This window comes from Acartia tonsa, chromosome 9, assembly GCF_053477335.1.
Source record: "Acartia tonsa isolate MP-2025a chromosome 9, ASM5347733v1, whole genome shotgun sequence".
NCBI lineage: Eukaryota > Metazoa > Arthropoda > Copepoda > Calanoida > Acartiidae > Acartia > Acartia tonsa.
The window spans coordinates 51,070,849-51,090,605 of NC_137268.1; the positions used below are offsets into that span (position 1 = coordinate 51,070,849).

Here is a 19,757-nt window from a genome sequence, read left to right on the forward strand (position 1 = left end):
AGAAAATTACAAGTATCTTCATGTAAATCTCTCTAATTTTGCTTTAAATTGACCAAATTGGACAGATAAGGTGCCTAAAACTATCTACATTCAATGGACAATCCAAATCCACACTTTTTGAGAATTTATAAGTCAACAGAAGAAGGCTAAAATGTAATATCAAAGAAACAAATGTAATTTAATTTTAATTATAAATCACTTTTAAGGCATTTTTATTAATGTAAAATGTGTTTTAAGGTACAAGAAACTCATAATTGATTATGTTTTATTTTTTTTTTAAATCTCAGTATTAGTTTAGAGTACCTAATAGTGTAAATTAACAAAAAAATGTGGCTTAAGAATAAATTGTTTCTTTTATTATATATGAGATCATCCATGAAAGTCTTTAAAATACTATTATTTCTTATTTAAGGTGGCAAAAACTAATTTTGTTTCATAAGGTTATAAAAAATTTAAATGGTCAATCAACTATTCTTAGAAAAAATTACTAGAATTAGTAGATTAGAATTAGAATTTGTAAACTGCTTGGAAGTGCTAAAAATTCTTACAAATTTTTTGTTTATTTTCAATGATTATGTCTATTTTTCTTAAGATATGTTTCTATTGGTTCAAAATATCATATGATTGTGTTTTATTAGCTTTCTCATTACAAAGTGACAACTTTAAACACCATAACTTATCTTAAAATCCTTGCTAAAGTCGATTAAATTTCAATTTATTTAAATAAACAGCAAATATTTTTTCCTTTAGCATTTTTAAAATTCACTTCATCATGCTCCTGTTGACTTATAAAGTCTTAACAAGTGTGGATTTGGATTGTCCATTAAATGTAGATAGTTTAAGGCACCTTAACTGTCCAATTTGGTCAATTTGGAGCAATATTAGAGAGATTTACATGAAGATACTTAAAAATTTTTCTAAAATAACAAATTTTTTATTTCAACTTTTTGCTGTGTAAAAGATGTTTTTACAACAATACTTTAAAATAAGATATCTCAAAAAGTATTAGAGCTAGAAAAAAGTTAGAGACCTTTTTAGAAAGCTCCAATATCTGTCATTTCAACTGTAATGTGAGCGAATTTGCATGATAAACATGAAAAGCAAAATAAGACAATAAAGCAGGTTAGGTGAAGGTGGTCTAAAAATAAAAGTAAAATTTGATCACCAAAAGTAATTTTAAAATTTTCTACCATGGGAAGGTACTAACTCAATTTAGGGAAAGCATGTTCTGAACTCACCATAAGGTCCCAGTACATCCTGTGTAAACCGTTTTTGCGGGGGGTTTTTTCTAACCTAACACGCCTTCGGGTGGGGTGTGTGCTGGCAATAACTTACCCAAAGTGGATTTAACCTTGCCAATTTGACTAAAGAATACACACTAAACTTGATGTCTATCTAAAAGTACCCAAAGTACCTTAACAATGCTGGCAATAACGGTACCCAAAGTTGGTCTGCCATTGCCCATCTAGCTAAATAATACCCACTGGAATTTGATGTCTAGGCCTAGCTACCTACTAGCTATCTTTCTGGCTATCTTTAAATACCTTAACAATGCTGGCAATAACGGTACCCAAAGTGGATCTTCCCTTGCCCATCTGGCTGAAGAACACGCACTGGCAGGTGCTGGGTGACTCGCTGGCCAACTTGGAGGTAATCTGGTCAAAGCATTCCTCCGGGAGGGGGCGTTCTTCCTATAATAGAATAAGCTTATTATAAAAGTACCCAAGAATTAAAAACTTTGGGTACAACTTGGAGGTGATCTGGTAAAATCATTCCTCTGGGAGGGGGTGTTCTTACTGTAATGAAATAGGATTTATTTAGAAGTCAAGCTACCTCCACCTACATTAACATTAACTTTGATTTTAAAAAGAAAAAAATATATTTTGGGAAAGGGATGGAGGTTAATATTTTCTAGATGAGATTTTTCTTGGGAGGGTGGTTTTTTTTCTAAGATATTTCAGTATACTGTATTTTTTATAAATCCAATTAATGATAAGTAAAAATAACTACTTCAATAATGTTCCTAAATGTTACATTATATTTTGTTTTGTACTTTTTTGTAAACTAGTAGCTACGTTCAGAAAAAAGCCTAAAACCATTCTAAGGTCTAAAAAACGAAATATCCTGAATGTTCCCCTGTCATATGTAAAGCTTTCCTGAAGTTAAGAACTTATTTCATTTAGTAGTTATCCAAAGCTTAAGCTACAGACAAAAAAACTTACTACTTTATATTTTTGGATATACTATTTTGGGAATATTTGTAAAACTCGAGAAAACCTTTGATGTACAGAATGTTTACAGTACAAAATCTGTGCATAAAAAAAACCATCTTCAAATAATCTACTTAGTCAACCACTTAAATGGTAAATAGTTTGTAAAACTAAAATGAACAGGTTTAAACTTTCCTCAAAGTTATTTGATTACACAACTCTACTCTATATGATATGCTATAAATGGATGTAGAATTTACTTGGATATTATGACAGGGTAAAGATATATTTTTTGTTGCGCAAAGATTCAATAATTGCTCTATATTAAATGGTTTTAGGAGTGAATAACTATTTTATCCCAAGTTGATGTTACCAAAAAACCTTTTTGAAAAATGTAAAACAATTTTTAAGGATTTTTAGAATTGGGTAAATTTATACTTATCGGTCCAGCTGAAAAATTGTTTATTTTTGTAATTAAAAAAAATTGTGTAAACTAAGAGAGAGTAAGAGGAGGAGTGTATATTTGTGTACAAGATTAATTATAGTCGTGTGTGTTAGATGTCTTTAAAATTCAGTGGAAAATTATACGCCCACTGCTTCCTCTAGATGTCTAGGTTTTAAACAGCTAAACAAATTAGTTTTAAAATCGAAATCTTACAACATAGAATATTTAATAATAATTGCTAGTGTTTTTTTTATTAAGGCACTAAAAGTCACTGAAAGTTGACATAATTATAATATAATTCATAAATAGATTGTCTATTATAATTTTATATTCAGCAAATATTAATATTCAGATTCAGTATTTCTGTTCAAAGTTCATATTATTGTTTGATTATATTAACAAGAATGAAGCTTACCACAAATAGATTTCTGGCAGTAGTAATTTCTGGCCTCTTGTCATTCAGGTCCTTCAACAATATCTATCTTTCTATCTATCTATTTATATATCTATCTATCTATCTAAAGCTTACCACAAATGGAATTCTGGCAGTGGTGATTTCTGGCCTCTTGTCATTCAGGTCCTTCAACAGGGCTCCAAAGCTCTACAAAGTAAAGAAACTTTTACCATATTTTTTAGGACTTGTGAATATATGATTAATGGAAGTGTATTAAAACATAACTGTTGCTTGAAAGCATCCAGTGCTAGACCTTATTTTGATTTACAATCTTTGTTTTGACGGCATAACTGCTGTAGGTTATGATTATGAAATTTATCCAATTAATATTGTCTCAACAAAGCTCTAAAGCTATGCAAATTAAAAAAGTTATTTGCAAATTATGTTGTTTTTTGTTGGAATAAGAATTGTCTTTATTGTATTTCAAACTCAAACTTGTATTAGAACATAAAATGTAGCTTAAAAAAAAACATCCAGTAAATCTTCATAAACCAGATTAGGTGAGGCTATCATTATAGACATTTGAAAGTCTTTAATTGGTAAAGGGTTAGGCATTTTCCCCAGTTAATGAAGATGCAGTATTGATTACTTTATATACTTTGGAATGGGATTTGAACCCTTTACTATATGGGTGCAATGCAAACAACAGAATTAAAGTCAATTACTTTACCTTAACAAAGAATATCGAATCTGGTGATATGCCTGAGATTTTTTCATACCCTGATAAAATATTTCTTCCAGTTGGCTAATAAAACAACCACCCCTCCCTCTTTACCAATATCCGAGGACTATATTACCAAACCAAAAAAAAATCTACTGCCACACACTATCCAGGTACATAAGGAAAAAGGATAAGAGGATGAATACTCACCCTCTTTTCATGGTAAAATACTACTTCCCCATCCCTAAATTTTTAAAGAAAATTTAGCAGACAAAAATCAAAAGCCGTCCAGGGCTTTTTTTATGTCAATTATAAATAATAATGTGAATAAAAAAACAAGCGATATTTAGCATACAGCCGTGGGCGGTCAGAATCAGCTGAATGTTTATTATGAAAAAAATTTCCCCCTTTTTAGAAATGAAAGGATTCATCTTTCATGCACAAATTTTTTTAATAAAAATAAATAAATATTTTTTTAGATGTTGTTATTTTAGTATTTTTTATATTTAATAACAAAATTTTCTTTTTATTTTTAATTTAAATATTATATTCTAATTATTAAAACTTTACATATTAATTTTGTAATCCTCTCATTTGAAAAGTGGTGGAATAGCAATAAAATTTAGCGCGGCAACAGCGCTAATTAGGCCCCTGGGCCCACTGCCTATTTTTGTCTTCTAGTTGCTTCAATTCCTCTCTTTTATTTTTTTCTCTATGTCCAGGTATCATATACATTCATTACCTTGACTGAGGCGACCTCGACAGAGTCCTTGATATCCTCTCTCTCCATGGGATTCTCATGGAAGTCCTTGTCACTGTGCACCTCCAGCTGACCGTCCTTGATCATGGCCTCAACCTCAGTGGCAAACTTCACCTGGGCAACAAACAGGTTATTTTGTTTTTGTATTTTCCATAAAGATTTGTGTATCCGTTTAGTCAAATGCTTTTATTAGGTCAAATTTTTCTTAATTTTGGCCATTTCATTTCATTTGGTCTTAATTAAGAACAGTTTGTTATAATAGGACTACACTGTTCTTTGTTGTGACCAAATGTATGTATATGTGAAAATGTCATAATTTAGAACAGTTTGATTTAATAAGAGCATTTGACTAAAAGGTTACACCCAACTTTACAAAGTTGAAAAAAAGGTTTAAAATCTGGGTAAGGAATCTAACTATGTGGTGGATGTAAGTGAGGATGTACATTTTCAATTCTAAAAGCTACATCTCTGAGTAGTAAACACTAGAATAAAAGGATTATAAACTAAATACCATGCAGTTGAAGAAATCATCAAAAGTACAATTTGTTTTCATACATTATTACACATGCATTAAAATTAACACTAATATATTATCAAATTTAAAATTTATATATTTTATTATTCTTATTTCCACAGAGAAGTTTTTGAATATAAAAATAATATTTACTTATGATTAAATTAAAAAAATATCTATAGTACATTGATGTTTAAATGAAAAAAAACCATTATAATAAAATTATAAATAGGATTCAGCACATTTATATGCACCAAATTTTATGATGTAAGTTTATCATAAATTAATAACTCCTGCTTTGACAAAAAGCATTTAAGGCCATATGCCAAAAGTTCATATATATCTAATCCATAATAATTTGTGTTCTGTAATTTTAGTGGAATACAGAACAGAGAAAGCAGTAAACAGTTAAAGGAAATTCAGTAAAACAAATTGAATTTTTATTGTTTGATTTATTAAGTAATTTATTTATCTACAGATATCTTATCCCTTTAGATCCCTGGTATATGAGTGTGTATGAGTGTGTAAGTGTGTGTGTGTGTGTGTGTATGTGGGTGTGGAGGTGATAGGATAAAAATATTACTTGCTGCATCACAACATCTGATTCAACACAAAAAATGTGGGAAAATTTTGCAACAATTTGCATTCTTGTGTCCTCCCAAAACTCAGGGCGGGAGGGGACATTGGGATGTTTATTACACTAGTCCCCAAAGTTTTATAATTTTATTTTCTCAATTATATGCTTAACAACTTTGGGAGCTTTTATTAAATTTTGATTGGTTGATTCATTAAGTTGAGAATGGTAAGATAAGGGATATTTTGTGTATCATCGTTGGGGATTCTTGTATCCTCCCAAAGCTCCCAGCACACTACTAGTATATATCAGGGATCTTAAGGGATAAGCCACTGGCTGACAGATTGATGTACATCCCAAATGATAATACACAAAATTAACTCTTCTGTAGATTTCAATTATTTTGGACATTTAACTTTATGAACCAACCAAAGATGTTAAGCCATAGAAAATTAGGGGACAAGTATAATAAGCAGCCTAATGTACCCTCCCTCCCTTAGTATAAATACATTAGAAGCTTCTACAATTTTCTTGAGAAAATTAAATGTTTGTCTGGCTATTTGTCATTCTTAAGATCTCAGTGTATTCTAAACCACTTTTTTGTTATTGGGGATTGAGAAACCTTTTTTAAATCAAAACCCAAATATTTTGAAAACCATTCTGTGAACATCCAAAGTAAGAAGACATTTATAATTTTAGCTAAATACATGTTACAAAAGGGAAAGGGAGCTACTATTTTATAAAAGATATCAAAATTATTTATTAGATATGTAATGTGTATCCTATTCAAGATTTAATTTATCATTTTGAGATTAGTTAACTAGTTAAAGTAGATTTATAGTAATCTACTTAACTGAAAGGTACTCAATACCGTTTTAGAAAAGTTTTACAAAGGACAGGATAAATAAATATGATCAATTTCATTAAAAAAATCTTTAAATATTGCGACAACTACTTTTAAAAGTACTGAGCATAGTATAAACACAATTACATAGAAACAACAATTTTATCAGAAATGTTTATTTAGTTGCAGTTTCTAGAATCTTCACTTTGCAGCAGGAAGGTAAAGGATAATAACAGATAAAAAAAAATCTTCAACCCTTTTTCCCCTCTAATATTTACCAGCTTCATTAGGTGGTATAAAAGATATAAATTCGAGGGGGGGGGGGGGTGGAGGATAAAGTACTGAATATACCTTTAGGACTACCCAGTACCCATTAAAACCTAAAATTATCTAAAGTAATAAACAAAGATATAAATAAAAATATTTACCCCTCCCTCTTATTTTGATTTTATTTATAATGGGTGGAGTTGATTTCTTTGTAAATTTTGACCACTACAAAAATTGCAAATGTAGATTATGTTAAAGATTAATTTTCAATTCATTGTCTTATCCCTGTATTCCCTGGCTTCCTGGACAGATTTCCTACATTGCTAACATAACAACTAATTTTTCCTCATATCATGTGTTAAGGATTATCCAGGCAGGGAAGGAGGGAATATTGCAATGTAAATGACACTGGTACCCAAAGTTTTATTACCACAAAAATTGGCTCAAAAGCTTTTATTTTGAATTTTGATTGGTGGGTTTTAAGTTATCAAGTGGTAATTTTGTTTATCATCATTTGGAAAGTAAATCAATTTATCGTCCATTGTCTTGTCCCTGTTCCCTGTGGATAATCTATTTTGTATCCTGCTAGCTATCTTTTTTATCTATCTTTCTAAAGACTTACAGTTAATTTTAAATTTAAGTATCTATTTAGGTATCTTTTGCATATTAATAAAAGTTTGATTCATTTAAAATTCTAAAAGAATAGCCCTTACTATTTAAAACTTAATACAATCATCCTGTATTATAAAGTGGTGAGGTTTAGATATGGGGAGAAACTATATTGCATTTTGGCCAATCCTTAAATCAAAGTAACAGTATCTGTGTGTGTGTGTGTGTGTGTGTGTGTGTGTGTGTGTGTGTAAGTGTGTGTAAGTGTGTGTGTGTGTGTCTGTCTGTTTGTACCAAAGGATCTCACTAACTGCTGAGCCGATATGGATCTTATTTACCTAATAGCTTCTCATAGGTCCTGGGAAGGTTTATAAATATTTGACTTATTATGACCTACTAGGGGCTTCCGAAAGTGGGAAGGGGTTAATCCCACCTCAAGGGCCCCTAGGGGCTTAGCCACTAGTTAAAAATAAATTGAACTTTGTATTGTTAATGAACAAAATGTTTCTTTATATTTTTTAAAACAATTTTACAGTCAGTTGAACACAGTAAAACTATAAATTTTACCATTGGTCAATAACGGCCTCTCATTGGCTAATTTTTTTTTGTTACGTCATAATCAGTCAGACACTATTACTGTGTTCCAGTCAGTTCAATAAACTATAAATATGTTTTAATGACGTTTTTTTAGCTGAGTTTCTGACTATTTATCTTGTGATAATACGAGTATTTTTTGTGGCGAAGCCACTCTATAATTCGAAATGTATTTCTGTTGAATACGGTATAGGGGAAACTTTAATTTCTCGCCTGTTATTTAAAATAGACGGATGTAATTATTTGATAAGATTCACTGTACCAATGAGCATCCAGTATATTAGGTCTAGATACATTTTACTTAAATCTACTCAGTGTATTTTGTTAAGCATTGCAACTCTACAGGTTTTCCTAAAAGTACGTCCATGCTGATCTCAATTATAGATATATCAGGCAACACTTTTGATAAGTTTTTGTCTTAGCAGTGCTTGACTTTTATGGACGTTGACATCCTTGTTTTTGTGTGTCTTTTGTGTACAAAGAATGGTGATTAATTATCTAACATTTTCAGGGATCTTAAGGGATTAGATAATGGCCGATAATTTGATGTACACTCCCAATGATGATGCACAAAATTATCCCTTTTGTAGTTTACAATTAGTGGTTGAAACGTTTAAAAACTTAATTGAAGGAACCAACCAATTGAAATTCAGTAAAAGTACCAGAAGTCCAACACGAATAAGAAAATAGTAATATATATCAAGACTAGTAATTTTCACACTTTTGGGGAAGATTTATTTATCTTGCGATTTCCTATCCTTTCATCACCCTGACAATATTCACAAACTCATCCTTCAATAATTAAAAGTACCCAATTGTGATTTTCACACTTTGGTGGGAAGATTAATTTATCTTGCAGTGTCCTATCCCAACACCCTGGCAATATTCAAAAACTCATCCTCAAATAATTAAAAGCGACATTCTCTTAAATTTATTTGGAATATAAACTTTTGAAACAGCGTATAGTGTCCAATGAAAAATGACGCCATACAATACAAATGACCAATGATAGGCCAGTATACAATTTACCATTAGTCAAATGAAATGTATACTGGCCTATCATTGGTCATTTGTATTGTATGACGCCATTTTTATTGTACACTAAACACTGTTTCTATTTTTTTTTTGTAAAACTTTTTTAGATTAATTGTAATAATGAAATACACCATCCAACTTGTTAAAAAAAAACATCTTGCTATCACATTAAGTTCCTTGATAAGGAAAAATCTCCTTTTTATTTCTTAATATAAAAGGGGGAGAGGTCATATGTTTGTTTAGTAAATGGGTCAGTTTATTTAGATTTTATTGGTTACTGGGTAGTCCCACAGGGTTAGGCAATTATTTTCAATTTATTTTTTTAAAAAGGGGGGGTGGAGTTCTGAACACTCGCTTTGTGTAAAAGTACAAAATTAATTCTTAGAAGAAAATCTTTTATAACTTAAGTAAGTAACTTAGACAATCTATGATTTTTTGGCAATATAATGTAAATTTGACTATTGTAAAACAGTTAATTTATATATATCAATTAAAAATCAAAAAAAAATTATATTTTAGAACCATAATTACTAAATGGTTTGTGAATTAAAATTTTAGGAAATAGTCATATCAATCTACTTTTGAGAAAAGCATGTTTCTGGATATGTTAAAATTAAAAAAAAAATAATTCTTACAGCCAAGAACTTAATTTCTGTTATAAACATTTTAAAAGGGCCTGACTGTTAATAGATAAATTAATTAAAACAAACATTAAATGCTATAATTAACGTTAATTTAATACTGTAAAAGTATGGCTTTAAATCCTATTAATTTCTACTGGTATAAAACCAGTTATAGGCAATACAAGCCAGAGAATTAAAAGGTATAGAGCAGCTCTGAAGCAAATAATATTCTTAACAATAAGAAATGCTTTCCCCTAAGTGCGTCAGTAGAACCTTATTCTCAAACAATATGTATGGATCATGTAAAGAATACGAAATATAATTATTTAACACATCGTATTATAGACAGCTTTTCGCAGTTTTTATAATGAGAAATCAAAAGATTTTTACCAGTTAGTTAAATCTCAAGATTTAATATGAAACAACTAATCAAATTTCAAAAGTACAAAAATTTTTAAGCAAATGAAAAAAATAACATAGTTATAAAACTTTGGGTACCAGTGTAATTTACAACCCCTTCATAATTTTTCGCATGAATAAACTATTTTATAAAAGGTTAATTTTATAAAATGTGCAATACATAAAGTTTTTTTTGTTGTATCCAAATTTTATGAACAAAGTATCTTATTTGTTGGCTAAAATATTTTTTAAAAATCATGATTGGGTTGTACTATATAGTATTTTTTTCCAATAATAATCTAAATCTTCACTAATTTTTATATGAATTCTTAAAGATACCTTGATTTACTTAAAATCTAGGTAAAAAATGCCTTATATCTTATAAATACATATAGCATAGACGTTCAATGGGGGGGGGGGGATGTAAGGTTTTTTACCTCCTTAAACTATGAAACCCCTCTTCATTTACCCCCTTTAATTCTTTGAAACCCATCATTTTACCCACTTTAATTATTTGAAACCCCTCATTTTACCCACTTTAAATAATAGAAACCTCTAATTTTACCCTCTTTAATCCTTTAAAAACCCCTCAATTGACCCCCTCAAAATAGATAAAAGCTTGGACCTCCCTTCTTCTTACATTCAACATGATCCCGGAATATTTAACGTGATCATGTCAAAAGTTTTACAACAAAAATGTCTGAACGTAAATGCAGGGAGAGAGGGGACATTGGACTATTTATTACACTAGTCCCCAAAGTTATATAATAACTTTTTCCTACATCTTTGGAGACTTTTTGACAGGTTGGTTTATTAAGTTGAATATCTAAACGTTTAAACCACTATCAAAAATCTACAGAAGAGGTAGCTTTGTGTATCATCATTAGGGATGTGCATCTATTTATCGGCCATTGTCTTATCCCTTTAGATTCCTGACGTAAATGTGTCAAAAATTACGAGAATATCCTAGGCGCAAAAATGATCTCATCATACACAATTTTTAAAGCATAATTTTTAATGGAAAATTTGCTAATTTTTAACTAACTTATGATCAATATCATATACTTATTGGTTTACAAAATATAATTTTAAACAACCATTTAATTCAATGGCTTTTGATTAGAAGTCCTAACATTATGAAGCCCTCAAAATAAAATTTTCTTAAGATCAAAATAGCTAGAAAATGAAGTCATAAACTATGGTTTAATGAAAAATACTATTATACTATTACTGTTTCTTTATTATTTGATTTGTTTTTAATGTGTGGGGAAAGGGTTATAAGCTTATCCCCCTCCCCCCCCCCCCTGTACATGGATATTATTTGACTTAATACTAAAAAATAAATTAATACCATCAAATAATATAAAAAGAGATTAAAGAATTAAAAATAACACTGTTAAACACTTGAATTAGGATCATGCATTTGTTAACCTAAAAAAGAAATGAAATGATTATTTATGTTCAATTATGAGGGTATATGAAATCTAAAAATAAAACTCTTTCATGCAGTATTAATTACTCAATAAATAAATTAAAACCATATAGTTTTTTAATACATCTATCCAATACTTAAAAAATAAATGTATGTCTGTTAATATGTCAAAACATTCTCAATCTTGATATTATATTGAAGTATTTAAGAAAGATTTTTTTCAAATCAGATTTTTCTGTATATATTAAACTAAGGTATAACATTTTCCAAAAAGGCTTCATAACCGATTAACATCCGCTATATTATAACCAGTTCTCAGCCATACTGAAAATTTAAACATAGCATCATATTACAGACAATTTTCCACGAATAATAAAATAGAAATCATAATCCTTACCGGTTTTGCTAGCCCTGAATGTTTTTTTTTTATGTTAATATCCCCAGAAATATGTCTATAATACGATGCAATAAACAACTTTTATCATCAAAAATGCTACTTTTAGCTTGTTATTGCTGATCTACTTAAAATCAAAACTTGTCTTTGCCTGAAATAAATGAATTAAATGTTCAACAACAACCAAAAAAAAAGTTTAATATTCATTAACACCAAAGTCTTCATATTATGAATTTTCAATATAAACCTTCTGAAAGGGGACAACTAACTTCTGGCATGCTTTGACAAAGTTTAGGTATCTTATTGACATTTGTTTAAATTAGATAAACAATCTTTCATTTGTTTATTAAATATTTAAGATTTAATTTAAGGTTTATTTGATAGCAAATTGTTAATAAGATCCTTTTTTTGAGAGGGTGAATCTTTTTCAGATAACCAAAACAAAATAGGTAGCTGTCTATAGTATTCTAGCAAAATGGGGATAAATGTCATAGCTTTTGGCTTACCTATTCTATTGATGTCATAGTGGAGGGAAAGAGAAAGGGGAATGAAAACTCAAAGAAAAGAGATGAGGTATAGGGTATTTTCTGACGTCAAGAGAACAGGTAGGCCTAAAACAGTGACATCTATCCCAATTTTGCTAATGCACTATAGACAACTACCTAATCAGGATATTTGTTGCATGCCCATACTTACTAATCTAACCCCTTATATGTATGCATACATGTGGGTCTATATACTTTATATAAGTGTGTCTCACCTCTGTGGCCTAAATTACAAAACAAGTGTTTTTGTTGCAAAATTATTTATTTTAAAAATGGATTTTAGTATTTAGAAAAAAATTATGCCAAAAAATTTATCCTATACAAAAATCCATTTAGTTTACATTAAAAATATATCTTTTAAGCTAACTATTTTACTATTTAAGGAGGAATATAAAAAGTAAATATAAATTTGATAAAAAAATTTTAAAAAAGGAAAAAATGTTGTATATTCCTCTTATGAAGCCTATATTACCTAAAAGATACTCTAAATGAAGTATTTTGTTTTATTTTCATATACACTATATAATCTAACTAAAAGTACTAAATTAAATTTGGACAATCTTAGCTACCAAATTTATCTGATATTAAATGTTTTATATGACACTTTTTTGTGCTGTTTAAATGTATAATTTGAGAAAATTAAAAAAAAAAACTCTTAGCCTTTTTAGAATGTATAGGTCCTTTTTATGATTGGTCTTGACAAAAACTTTTCTTTTAAAGATTTTGATAATTAATTTTGTAAAAATAGCAGCATTTTTAAAGACATTTTTCATTTTATACTTTTATGTGTAATAATTTTAATAAAAATTTTAAATGAATAGTAATATTGAGGACAATAAAATTAGAAAACTAACTTTAAAAACTTGAAGATTAGCTTTGCTAAGAAAATCTTTTTTCAGTATGGCTTCAAACCCGATTAATATCTGCTAGATTAGAACCAGCTCTCAGCCATACTGAAAAAAATATGTCTAGCATCGTATTACAAACAATTTTCCACAAATATTAAAAGAAAATTAAAAATCTTGCCAACTCGCAACTCAAATCTGTTTTAATCTTATATTTTTTCATTTTAATATCCATGGAAAACTGTTTATCAAAAAATCTGTGTTACCTCAAGAGTCAGTAGTTCGTCAGGCTTGCAGCCAAAAGAGATATTCTCGTGGAGGACCTCCCTCTTTCTGGGGGCGCAGGGCTGACCATTCACATACACTACGGGCTCCTGAAAAAAAGATTATTTGAAATTAATTTATTTTGTGTTTTATCTTTGTCACAATAAATGTATAAATGCATAACCCAGACAACAACCTGGCCCAAGTGGTGGGGTCCTCTTTCATCTACTAGTAATTTGCTATCTGCTGACTTGAAATGAATTGGCTGTGTTTATATTTCCAACGTAATTAGCTGATATTCAAAGACCCAATTGAAAGTTGGCACAGAGTCCCCATCCCGTGGGTAGAGTAACAAATAGCTTGTGCTTACTCTTTGTTTTTACTTTAATATTATTATTTTAAAATTTTAGCAAAAAAGTTCAAAAAAAATATGATTTTTTACTTACACTAAAACAATAGGCAACAACCTATGGAATGTTAAGGGCTCTATATAGACCTCCATCCCCAACTCCCCCCCCCCAAAAAAAGAGAGAGGGGACAATGGATTGTTTATTACACATGTCCCTAAAGTTGGCTTAACAACTTTGTGGACTTCAGTGAATTTTGATTGGTTGTTTTATTGAGTTGAGTGTTCAAACATTTCAACCTCTAATTTCAACCTACGAAAGGGGTCCTATCTATCTAAACTATGGTTGTATCTCATACAGAGAGAGAGAGGAAAAAATGGGGTGTTTATTACACAAGTCCCCAAAGTTTTACAATAACGTTGGCTTAACTGCTTTTGGGACTTCAGTAAATAATGTTGTTTAATCTGGGGACAATGGGGTGTTTATTACACTAGTACCCAACGTTTTACAATAACGTTTCAACCACTAAATTCCATATACTTTACCTGTCTCATAATGAAGAGAATACATTTATTATCCTTTGTCATTTTCTCGGCCAACTGATCCAAACCTGCCTCTGTACATTGGCCGACACCAAACACTGGAAAACCTGGGATTTGCCTAAAAAAAAAAAAAAACAATATTAGTTTTATGAAAACTGATGTTTTTTTTTAATTAAAATAACACAGACAAACTTTTTAATGACCACTGTTTTAGAGGTCCTCAGGGCCATACAAGCGACAAGAAAGTATATTAAAAAATAACTGTAGAAGTAAAAAATGTATGTTTTTTTTCACAAAAACCTAAACATGTTAAAATATTTTCTACAGAAATTTTGTTTTTCTATAGGGTTAGTCCAATAGTCTGCTATTATTGTAAACTTATGTCTAAAGATTTTAAACATCATATGATTCTTCTAACAATAGGGTATAACAAAAGGTAAAGCATGTCAATAATCATTTTTGGGAACCCATTGGGAACCCCAACTTTATAACACACTTTGACTAATATCTATCTATCTGTCTACCTGAAATTAGGCATATCCACTTGTTCCCCAACACTGTGGTCCAACTTTACAATATCTATCTATCTATCTATCTATATATCTACCTGAAATTAGGCATATCCACTGGATCCCCAACACTGTGGTCCAACTTTACAATATCTATCTATCTATCTATCGATCTACCTGAAATTAGGCATATCCACTGGTTCCCCAACACTGTGGTCCAACTTTACAATAAATATCTATCTATCTATCTACCTGAAATTAGGCATATCCACTGGCTCACCAACGCTGTGGTCCAACTTTACAATATCTACCTATCTATCTATCTATCTATCTATTTATCCATCAACCTACTATCTATCTATCTACCTGAAATTAGGCATATCTACTGGTTCCCCAACACTGTGGTCCAACTTTACAACACACTTTGACAAATCCATTCTAAATAAAAAGATAAAATATCATGGGTTTCAATCACTGGTCTAACGGGATTTGACAATGGCCGATAAATTGATGTACATCCCCAATAGATTACAATTAGTGGTTGTAACGTTTGAACACTTAAATTAATGAATGAATTAATTAAAATTTAATTAAACTCCCCAAAGTAGTTAAGATAACAAACAAAAAATGTAATCATCCCTTAACAGTCGGGCCCCTTGCCGCACTTTAATCGGTCGGGGGGGGGGGGGGGGGGGGGAGGGGGGATTGAACGCCCTATTAGAGCTAGAAGATAAGAATTTTTGTGCAAGTCCCCTGTTTGATAAATGATTTCTGACCTTAAGTAAGTCAAATCAATTTTTGCTTCCTTCACTCTTTTTACTTAAAAATTTTAAACGGCTGTAATTTTCTTATTTTTTGAGCTAGAAGAAATTTATTTTGCAGAAAATGTTTATCTTTATGTAAATTTTATATAAGAAATATCAAAATATAAATTTCAGCGGCCGCAGTTGTAATTGGCAGCTGCCAGCCGCCGTAGTCGGCAGTCGGCGAGAAAACGGCGTCGGATCTTTATGAAATTTTAATACGTTATGTAGACATGTATAAAAAGCTTAAGTTTAAAATTTGAAGTCTCTAATTCAAAAATTGCGGCCACAGGAGCCTTTTAAAGATTTCTGGAGGCCTGGATGATCAGGACCTGCAGGATCATACCTGGAACCTGAAATTGACTTGAACACCTGTATTTGATATGAGGAAGTACTACTAGAGGATATTTTAGTATTTTGGTAAGATAAAATGCTTTGTTTAAGTCAAAAAAAGATTGCTCTTTGGATGACCCTGCCAGGTTTGCTGGCATCCTGTGCCCGCAAGGATGGAGATTTTCAAAAAATTCCAACTCACAGTTATGTGTCATAACCATACTTAAAAAGTCACGCAGTTTGGGCTCTTTATCTTTTACACACAGAAAATGAGATAGAAAAAACCGGAGGGGGGCGATCAACCCCCCCCCGCCCTGACCGTTTAGGGTTATAAAACTACTGTAATATCAATGTCCCCTTCCTCCCTGGGTTTTAACAGCAAGCCATTTCTGCTGTTCGTCTGTCCGTCTGTCAGTAACAATTAATCATTTTAGGTTAGGCCAGGAATTGTGATTATTAGTTATGATTTCAAAGTATTGTTAAAGCTTATTCTTTAGGAGTAAGTCTTTTATTTTAAGCTGTCTGTATCATCCATGTGTATTATTAAATTTTGAAACAAATAATATTCTAAATATATATTCTAATAATATACCATTAACATTTTTAAAAATGCTTGGATCGTATTTTAAGAGTATTGCAAATTTTTTTTGTCTTTCTTTACATATTTCTCTACTAGCGGCTACGACCCTTTTTTTGTGAGAACCATATCAGTTCAACGGTTAGCTAGTTCCTTCAGCACAAACAAAAAGACAAACAAACAGACACACAGACAAACATCATGTTACTTTATTATGAGTATTGACTGACGCTACTTGTAATGAAAATGTCCCTGACATGCTTGTAAGTGCAAGTGAATATATATTTAAACAAGTATCCAAACTATTTTTTCCCAACACAATCTTTTCTACTCAATAAATTCCAGGGATCTCAAGGGATAAGACAATGGATGAATGAATTAATATAAATCCCAAATAATGACAAACAAAATTACCATTTAAGTAGATTTAAGCTATTAGTTGAAAAATTTGAATACTTCTAATTTGTAACCAAGCAACAATTAAATACAAATTTTTTGAGCCAAAAAATAAAAAAGCATAGTTATATAATTTTTGGTACCAGTGTAATTTACAGCCCAATGTTCCTTTCCTCCCTGATAAACTCTTTACACATATATAGATAGATAGATAAAACAATGTAATTGTTCCCAGGAAGGGAGGGGACATTGGGATGTTTTTTTACTTGTCCCCAAAGTTTTATAGTAACGCTCTCTTATTCGTGTCTAAACAAATTTGGATACTTTTGAATTTTGATGGTTGGTTCATTAAGTTGATTGTCAAAAAAATTCAACCATAAATTTGTAATCTATAGACGGGTATTTTTTTATCATCATTGGGGATGTAATTAATTTATCGGCAATTGTCTTATCCCTTTAGATCCCTGAATTGCCATAGTTTGATTGATTAATACGTGACAGGAGGGAGGGGACATTGGACTATAAATTTTGTTTTTTCAAACAAGTTAGGTTAACAACTTTGGGTACTTTTGTTAAATCTTAATCGGACGGTTTCATCTAGCACTGTTTAAACATATCAACCATTTACTTTAATTTTGTTTTTCGTCATTGGGACTCTACTGAATAATTCACTATCCATTGGATCATTGACTTATCCCTTATTTGACAGATATTGTCGGTAAATCACTGATTGTGACATTTTAATTGGCTCCAGTAGTTTTAACTTTTATAAGCATTTTTAAAACTAACAACTCACTTTCTTTTTCTATAATCCATAAAATAATGTAAAATCATCTCTAATTGTCTTTTTGTACCAAAGGATCTTGCTAACCGTTGAACCGATATGGCACTCCTTTACAATGTAGCTTCTGATATGGATATAGACGCTAGTAAAAGCTAAAGTATTTGTTGGTTAGTTGAATGCTTGGTTGGTAATATAATTTTGTTATAACATGGCCTAAAATACCCCAAGCCATCTATAAAGATTCCCATAAAAGCACAATCTAAACGGACGCGCTATTTAGGTATTTAGTTTATGACATAAAAATATTTTTGATTTATATCATAAAATAGACAAAAAAAACAGTTAAAATGTATCTATAATTTGTATTAAATTGTATTAAATCCAAGCTATATTTAAAGAATGCTAAAGTCAAATTTAGATATGTATATAAGAACAAGGATGAAAACATCAGTAAAACGGTGAAAACATCAGTAGAATGTGAGATCTGAATAAGTGTATATAAATGTATAAGTCTAAACAAAATTATAATTATTTTTTTTGGCAAAACTGCTTAAATACAGAATATTGAAGAACATAATTACATTTTTAGGTTTATATCATTGTACCTTGTTGTAATAGATATTAGTAATCCAAAAATTTGATAAATAGGATAAATATATAACTTACAATTTTTTGTCAAACATTTTAATATCAACATTTTTTAAAAGGACCTACGGACATTCATGTAACGTTATGAGTAATCCGCCTAATTAATAACCCTAATTACAAAAAAGATTTGCTTTTGAAAAATATTGAAAATTATGTATCGATAATTAGATATCGAGATAATACAGGTTTATAATATGTTCAAACAAAACAAAGTATGTATAAATATTGGATCTGGAATGACCGAAAAAAAGAATATTCAACTTCAATTATATCAAAATTAACCCAAACTTCTTTAGATTCATAATACTGGTGTAAATGAAAGTTTGTACAACCCAATCAAGATTTATAAAAGGCCCCAAATGTAATTAACCGACAATTAATCATTTTAAAAAAACTTTAAAGGCATTCAACTTAATGAACAAACCATTGAAAATTAAATAAAATTCAGCAAAAGTTGTTCAGCCAACAAATAATCATTTTTAAAAATTTTGAATTCTTGTAAAATTTACGTTCAAATGTCCCCCCCCCCCCCCTCCTTGAATTGTGTCATAAGTAGCGCAGCAATAATAAAAATAAAGATGACAAAATCCATAAGTAGCGAAGCTCAAAAAGTTCCTATAATAGACAAACAAATAGTGAGCAGATGTTCAATTCTCATAACTAATGAAAAAAAGAGAAATAGTATGCAAAATTTCAAGAAAATCACATAACCTTAAACATATAACGTTTACATTTATGACAACGACAAAAAGACGGACAATATAATTTTTAGATTATATTCGCATATATCATAGGAATTTTCACTAAATTTCAGCTTTCTATCATTAAACTAAGACGAAAAAAATCACATTTACCCCCAATAGCGTTACGGACTGACTGACGGAAGGACTAACAGACAAAGTTAAATATAGAGTAGCTTTGCAAGTTTTAAAAACTAAGCTTTTCTATAATTAGGGTCGGTCTGTCCGTACGTCCGTCTAGGACGGATAGATTTTTTCGTTAATTTAGACATGTTAGAATTGTCCTATCGATTTTAAACCTTATATGGTGATTCCTGCAGTTGTTAGGTACGATTTAGAAAGTGTAGCAACTATATAATCACTACCAGAATGTCCGTAACGTAATGTCCTTTTGTCGTACCGTTTCAGAGCTGCGCTTTTATGGATAGTGTCATCCTTGTTAAACGAAAATTTACCTTAATTTTGCTAGTTACTATTGCCAGTTACAATAAAAAGTATATTCACTGAAACAAAAATAATAATCGGATCAACTGCAGTTCACGGAAAAAATGTTTCTGGTACGAATATCTCAAAAAAATCTATAATCTTTAAAGGATGCTAACGGCCAAA

General features: G+C 30.3%; 1 protein-coding gene across 3 annotated transcripts in view; it reads right to left on the reverse strand.

The window, feature by feature from the left end:
* The window catches only part of LOC145329146 (paladin-like), a 52,661-nt gene extending 32,970 nt beyond the window's left edge, over positions 1-19,691 (reverse strand). For 2 of the 3 annotated variants that reach the window (XM_080173200.1, XM_080173201.1), the window contains exons 1-7: positions 19,604-19,691; positions 15,234-15,305; positions 14,362-14,476; positions 13,472-13,579; positions 4,513-4,644; positions 3,185-3,256; positions 1,545-1,691 (exon numbers count right to left, since the gene is read on the reverse strand). In XM_080173200.1, coding sequence (XP_080029326.1) covers positions 1,545-1,691; positions 3,185-3,256; positions 4,513-4,644; positions 13,472-13,579; positions 14,362-14,476; positions 15,234-15,304 — 645 coding nt within the window. In that variant the 5' untranslated portion in view covers position 15,305; positions 19,604-19,691. Of the gene's footprint in view, positions 1-1,544; positions 1,692-3,184; positions 3,257-4,512; positions 4,645-13,471; positions 13,580-14,361; positions 14,477-14,882; positions 14,927-15,233; positions 15,306-19,603 lie in introns of those variants that run through there. The other variant, XM_080173202.1, reaches the window with a different exon arrangement.
* Between the last annotated feature and the right edge of the window lie 66 nt (positions 19,692-19,757).